Below are 7621 nucleotides of genomic sequence, written 5' to 3' on the forward strand. Positions count from 1 at the left end.
TCATTTCTGATGAAGGGTCTAGGCCCGAAACATCAGCCTTTCTGCTCCTATGATGCTGCTTGGCCTGCTGTGTTCATCCAGCTCTGCACCTTGTTGTCAGGGATTTGGGGTGGCCTGGCTAGATGTATAGAAAACTAGCTTGGCCATAGAAGACAGAGGGTAGTGGTGAAAGGATGTTTTTCAGAACGGAGACTGGTAACTAGTGGTGTTCCGCAGAGGTCAGTCTTAGATCCTTTGTTTTTGTAGTATCTATAAATGATCTGGAGGAAAATGTGGGTGGTCTGATAAGCAAGTTTGCTGATGACATGAAGATTGGTGGAGTTGCTGATAGTGCCAACGATTGTGAAAGTATACAACAGGATATAGATAGATTGGCGACTTGGGAACAGAAATGGCAGATGGAGTTTAATCCAGACAAATGCAAGATGATGCATTTTGGAGGATCAAATTTAGGTGTGATTTATATTGTAAATGGCAGAACCTTTATGAATACTAACATTCAGACGGACCTGGGCGTGCAGTTCCTCAGTTCCCTCAAAGTGGCAACACAGGTAGCCAAGGTGATTAAGAAGGCATATAGAATGTTTACCTTCATTGCCTGGGATGTGGAGTACAAGAGTTGGCAAAACATGTTGCAGCTATATAAAACCCTTGTCAGGCTGCATTTGGAGTATTGTGTAGTTTTGCACCACACTACCAGAAGGATGTGGAGCTTTGGAGAAAGTACAGAGAAGGTTCACCAGGATGTCGCCTGGTCTTCAGGGCATTGAGTATGAGGAAAGGTTAAAAAGACTAGGATTGTTTTTACTGTAAAGACAGCGGCTGAGAGTGACCTGATAGAGGTTTGCCAAGTTATGAGAGGCATAGATAAGGTGGATAGTCAGAGGCTTTTTCCCAGGGATAAAGTTTCAATTACAAGGGAGCACAGGTTCAAGGTCAGAGGGGGCAAGTTTAAGAGAGATGTGCGAGGGATGTTTGTCACGCAGAGAGTGGTAGCAGCCTGGAATGCTCTACCAGAAGAGGTTCTGGAAACGGGCACATTGAATACATTTAAGAGGCACTTAGATAGGTACATGGATAGGAGGGAATAGCGGGATACAAATAAAAAAATGGCAAGTTTGTTTTTAGATTAATTAGGGCATGATTGTCAGCATAGGCTTGGAGAGCTGAAGGGCCTGTTCCTGTGCTGTACTTTGTCATTTATTCAAATGCAGGCAGTTGGAACGAGATGAGTGTGCACCATGGTCAGCATGGACCAGTTTGGGCTGAAGGGCCTGTTTCCATGCTGTTTTACTCTATGACTCTATGATTCTATGACTCTCAATTTCTCCGCCTTCACCGCATCTGCTCCCAGGATGAGGCGTTCTACTCCAGGACATCCCAAATATCCTCCTACTTTGAGGACGGTAAATTCCCCTCCGCTGTGTCAACCGTATCTCCTCCATTTCCCACACTTCTGCCCTCAAACTCCTTCCCCCCAACAGCAATAAGGATAGAGTCCCCTTAGTCCTCATGTGCCACCCCACTAACCTCCAGTTCCAATGCATCATCCTCTGACATTTCCGCCACCTGGAAATCAGACCCCACCATCAAAAAGATTTTTCCCTTCCCACCCCTGTCCACTTTCCACAACTCTCCCTCATCAGCTCTACACTCCCCACCAATTTCTCCACCACCGCCGGTACCTTTCCCTGCAACCGCAAGAGGTGCAACACCTGCCCCTATACCTTCCCATCACCTCCATCCAATACCCCAAACAATCCTTCCAGATCCAGCAGAGATTCACCTATACTTCACCCAACCTGATCTATTGCATCCGTTACTCCCAATATGGTCTCCTCTATTCTGGGGAGACCAAATGCAGACTTGGGGACTGGTATGTGGAGCATCTGCGCTCTGCATGCATCTACCAGCCCAACCTTCTGGTTGCCATCCATTTTACATCACCCTCCCACTCCCCTGATCACATGTCCATCCTTGGCCTCCTCCACTGTCACAGTGAGGCCAAATGTAAGCTGGAGGAACAACAGCTGATATTTTGCCTTGGAATCTTACAGCCTAATAGCCTTAACACTGACTTCACCGGCTTCAAATTCCTTCACTCCTTTAAATCTGCTGTTTTCACTTCATAGAATCCCTGCAATGTGGAAGCAGGCCATTCGGCCCATCCAGTCTACAGTGACCCTCTGAAGAGCATTCCACACAGACCCAGCCCCCTACTTGTAACCCTGCATTTCCCATGGCTACATCACCTCGACATTATGGACAATTTAACATAGTCAATTCACCTAACCTGCTCATCTTTGGACTGTGGGAGGAAATCAGAGCATGCAGAGGAAACCCACACAGACACAGGGAGAATGTGCAAACTCCATACGGTTGCCCAAATGTGGAATCAAACCCAGGTCCCTGGCACTTGGGGGCAGCAGTGCTAACCACTCAGCCACCATGCTATCACTTGCTTCCCCAAAATACCAAACCTTGACCCCTCAGTCCATGTAAACAAGTGACCCATCTCCAGCCTCCCTTACCCAAGTTCTTCAACACACGTCATCTCCAAATTGTGAAGGGGAACATTTGTCAAGTTAGGTGGGGTGGGGTGGGGTGGGGGCGGTGGTTAGGGGGGAGGTGCAGAGCGATATGTCATTGGAAAGGGTGGAAAGGACTGCAGAGAGATCTGCTGCACGGTGAGAGATCATTCCGCAAATTGCTTGGCCAGTCACAAAGTCAATCTCAAAGTGACTGCACGTAGATGTGTTCCCCAAACACAGTCACTCTCACAGCCCTCTGTCTCCTTTGCTCCTCACTGATGTACATGTGCTGATCTCACCACTGCATGTTATCGCTGTCTTGGATGCTATTGGTCTTCCTCTTCTGATCTGCTGTCAAACACATCTGAGGATATACATTCCACACCGAGTGCCTCTGAAGATGAAGAATGCTATTCCCACACTATAAAATCTGTCAAACATTTACCAAGGGAACTGACACAGCAACTGCGATAAGTGAGGTTTTATTCAGATGGGTCAATGACAAATTTAAATCCCCACCTGATTTGGTGCTCAGTCACCTCCATTTCACCGGTCAGTTTCCCAAGTTTCGGGAAACTCATGTTCCTACAGTAGAATTTGGATTGGCTGTGAGAGACGTCAATCAGAGAGCCCACCCACTCTGCCCATTCTCTCCTCTTCCTCTTCCAGAGCTGGTTCACTTCCTATAGAGACTGAAAACCCAGTGAGGAGATGGTGAGTGAAGGAGCAGCTTTTATACAAATTGTATCCCATAATATCCACACCAATCTTCAGGCAGTCTGACTATCCTGTGGGCAATCAGGGGTGGAAATGTCCCTTATGCTGTGTGAGAAGATCCCGCTGAGAGAGCTGTTTACTCGGTGCTTTGTGCTGAACTGTTTGACTGGAGCTGTGTGTTGGATATTGAGTGTGTTTATTGGAAGCATTTCCCTTCTGATTTCCAGGCTGAGTTTTGTTGTTGTCTCATTCCTGAATATGAGAGGGGGAGGTGTAAGTATATGGGAGGTGCATAGCATTTGAGGATTTTTACTGATTTCTTATTGTTGAGTTGTGTGTGTGTGTTGGGAACTGGTTATTATCCTGGAGACTGGGAATGGTCAGTTCTGTATATGGGTATCGGGACTTGATTATAATCCTACGGACAGTAATTTATGCAAACTGAGGAACTGTTTCCACATTGGAACTGCAGTACTGAGAGAATATTGCCTTGTTGGGTGGCAATATATAGAGGCAGGGTTCTGACCTATGCCCTCAAGTATATTCCATCACTCAGTGAGATCATGACGTATCTGTGATCAATCTTCATATTCTGTCTTTTCTCTGATGTCCCTTCAAACCGCTGGGGAACAAAAATCTCGATTGAAAACTAACAATTGCTCTCTCTATTCTTCTTCCACCCTTTATGTTTCCACATTTTATATCTGAAAGGTCTGTCTCTAGTTTGTCCTGGACTCCCCAACCAGTGAAAATAATTTCATAACTTTAACACTTCAAACAAATCAATTATAAATTTTTAATAACTCTGACTAATAGAACCTGTGTTTGTTTGATCTCTCCTCATAATTTAAGCCTTGCAGTCCAGGGATTATTCCACTAAACCTACACTGCATTCCCGCCATAGGATTTTCCTTCTAATTTTGGGTTTTGTCGTGATTGTTAATCATTGTTTGCTCAGGCAGTTCAGAGGCAACCATGTTGTGTAGGACTGGAGTCACATGTAGACCAGACCAGACAGTTCTAACAAGATCTCTTCCTTGAAGGACAACGTTTTAGTATTTGGGACAATCAGAAAGTTTTTGCATTTATATTTGGATTCTATTCAACTAATAGCCATATTTGTTAAATTCCCCTTCACAGCATAGAGTGGTTGAGTGAAGGCACAGATGCCTTCAAGAGGAAACTAGATAAACACATGAGGGTGAAAGGAGCAGAAGCATCTGCTGATAGGGTGAGATGAAGAGGGTGAGAGGAGGCCTGAGTGGAAGATAAATGTCAGCATGAACTAGTTCGGCTGAATAGACTATTTGAAATGTAATTCTATGTATGTAACTTTCTGTGGTTAAATTTGAACTCTCAATCTCTGGGTTGTTAGTCCAGCACCAGAGCAGTTCAGCTGCTAAACCTGGAGTCAAATTTATTGAAATGCTTTTTAATGCTTTCTTCAGAGATTTTAGCTGAAGTTCTCAGCCTTTCCAAAAGGCCTGGGCTTAGAGTCGATGGCTTTTGACCAGAGCTGTGGCTGAAGGCTGAATTTGAGATGTGCAGTCTGAGCGAGTGCAGTGTATCTAATTTCCCAGAATAAACCAGAACCCTTCAATCCACTTCTGGCATTTCTTGTATACTGTGTTTGTTCAACTAATTTTGAAAAACATGGGGAGAACTTTCAAAATCTCCACTCTATTATTATTTCCTTCGAATATCTTTTAAAAGAAACAGATCCTCACAAATGCTAGTATTAAAATGAAATAAGCTCATAGTGAATTGATACCCCATTTTATACTCTGATTCAATTTTAACCCCACTGCGAAGCCACTTCCAAGGATGCCTAGCCTGAAGAAGTTACCCTCCTCCCTCCGGACAAACCTCAGGGGATCTCTCTCCCACTGCAACTCCTCTATCCATCTTCTATCTGCCTCCCACTCTCTCCCTATTTATTTCAGAACCCCCTTCCCCTCCCCCTTTTCTGATGAAGGGTCTAGGTCCGAAATGTCAGCCTTTCTGCTCCTATGATGCTGCTTGGCCTGCTGTGTTCATCCAGCTCTGCACCTTGTTGTCTCTTATACTCCACCGACTGTCTTTTCCATTACCCTCATGGTGCCTGGTAGATGGGGTTCCGAGCAGAGAAAAGAAAGTAGTCATGGTGACTGGTCCTGGCCACTATCCAGTGTGCCTGCTGGAAACACAGTGTGTGTGAAAGTCAAGTGAGGAAAATGAAAGGACTTGTATTCCCCCACACAGGGGAACAGCAGACTGGCACTCACTGTGCAACAGTCTCTTACTGAGGAGTCAGCCCCTTCAGCAAAGAAGAGAGAGTTGGAGGAAATCATGTTTCCTTTTCCTGTTTTACAGAAGGGTTACACCATACTACACCGAAGAATACAGAGAGAATAGATACCACAGATAGATCCTGACCATCACTCAAGGAACAACTGCATAACTGTGGGAAGACATTCAGCCACTTCACATGTTGTTTAACACAGAAGGTTGGGTAGTGAAACCATCATCTGGAAATCAATTGGATCAAGGGAACTTTAACATGTCATCAGATCTGAAACTGCTCAGTTGTGTGCAGCCTTTCTGAAGGTTTGGTCGTCGGTGATCAGTCAGGGTGAGGCTGGGAAAAAGTGTAAGCAGCTCCAAGTGTGATGACAGCTACAATCATTCTTTGAGCCACATGAACCACTGACTCATTCGTAGAAGTGAGAGGCTGTTCAAGTGAGGTGTGTGTGAGAGGAAGGCTCACAAACTGGTGAGATCTCTTCCACACAACATATATCCATTGTAAATCTGTTTTCATGGAAGAGAAAGTTTCAACTGAGATGTGCGATCAAACTTTGGCAAAGTCATCGATGCTGATGAATCAGCAACACTTGCACACTCGGGAGAAGCCATTCAAAGGCGAGATATTCAACCAGGATTTTGGAGGGCGATCAGACCTGGTGAATTATCAGCACTTTCGCACAGGGAAAAGGGCATTCACATGTGACATGTGTGAAAAATCTACTTCCTCATCATCAGAACTCCGCATACACCAGCGTATTCACACAGGGGAGAAACCATTCATGTGTGAAGTGTGTAACAAATCATTCTCGTCATCATCAAATCTCCGCAAACATCAACGCATTCACAAAGGAGAGAAACCATTTCAGTGTGAGGTGTGTGACAAATCATTCATACACTCAGGAACTCTACGCAGACACCAACGTATTCACACAGGAGAGAAGTTGTTTAAGTGCGAGGTGTGTTGCAAATCATTCTCCAATTCATCAAGACTCCTGCTGCATCACAGGATTCACACAGGAGACAAGCCATTCACATGTGAAGTCTGTGATAAATCATTCTCAGACTCTTCGAACCTCCGTAGGCATCAAAGCATCCACACTGGGGAGAAACCATTTCGGTGTGAGGTGTGTGACAAATCATTCCCCAGTTCATCAAGACTCCTGCTCCATCAGAGCACTCATACGGGAGATAAACTGTTCACTTGCAAGGTGTGTTACAAATCATTCTCCCAGTCTTCAAGCCTACACACGCATCAACGCATCCACACAGGTGAGAAACCATTCACATGTGATGTGTGTATCAAATCATTCTCAAATTCATCAACTCTCCGCAGACACCAACGCACTCACACAGGGGAGAAACCATTTACATGTGAAGTGTGTGATAAATCGTTCTCAAGGTCCTGGAACCTCCTGCTCCATCAGAAGATCCACATAGGAGAGTAACACTCAAGTGTGAGGGTTGTCATTAACCTTTTGTGGTGTCTTCAACCACCAGGTAATCCATAGTATTCACACATGGGAGAAAATCCTTCAGGTGCAATTTTGTGACTGTCTTTGTACAGTCGGTGTACGTCATGGTTCAACCAGACACTCAGAGGGGAGAAAGCCTTTTGGAGTGAGTTCTATCATAAAACATTTACACAGTTGTTGGACTGCTTGGAACTTTGGACCTTTTGGAACATCAGTGAATCCACATGGTACACCAAATGTTTCCAGTGTGATGTGTGTCAGGATTCTTCCACCTCCTCCTTCTCTCTCACGAGATACAAACTTCTCCATACAGACTCTGGACCTGCTTCCATTGCACGGAGTTGTCTGTTTTGTTTATCCTGCAGTGTTCACGGAGGGGAGCGGTCATTCCAAAACTCTCCTGCCATCAGTCCAATCATTTCAAGGTTAATTTAACCTTTGAGCAAATCACCAAACATCACCAAAAGAAGGTTCTTGCAGAGGATCACTTCATTTGTAACGTTTGCAATGAGCTCACGGTGCAGGGTGTTCAGTGGGACTGGGACACAGAACAAGAAGCAGCTTTCACTCCCATCAAACACCTAGTGATGACATCACCAGTGCTGAGGGATTATG

At 45.0% G+C, this 7621-nt stretch overlaps 1 protein-coding gene across 1 annotated transcript; it reads left to right on the plus strand.

Moving 5' to 3' along the window:
• The first annotated feature begins 2693 nt into the window (after positions 1-2693).
• LOC109912888 (zinc finger protein 271-like) lies at positions 2694-7615 on the plus strand. Its single transcript, XM_020512331.2, has 2 exons — positions 2694-3245; positions 5601-7615. Exon 2 carries the CDS (start codon positions 6047-6049, stop codon positions 6977-6979), a length of 933 nt encoding a protein of 310 aa, XP_020367920.2. The 5' UTR covers positions 2694-3245; positions 5601-6046; the 3' UTR covers positions 6980-7615.
• Positions 7616-7621: the final 6 nt, after the last annotated feature.

The sequence above is a fragment of the Rhincodon typus genome, unplaced genomic scaffold, assembly GCF_021869965.1.
Source record: "Rhincodon typus isolate 14 unplaced genomic scaffold, sRhiTyp1.1 hic_rhity00010412, whole genome shotgun sequence".
In the NCBI taxonomy this organism is placed as follows: domain Eukaryota; kingdom Metazoa; phylum Chordata; class Chondrichthyes; order Orectolobiformes; family Rhincodontidae; genus Rhincodon; species Rhincodon typus.

Coding starts and splice junctions, on each gene's coding strand:
- LOC109912888 (XM_020512331.2), top strand. CDS start 6,047: ATGGAAGAGAAAGTTTCAACTGAGATGTGCGATCAAACTTTGGCAAAG.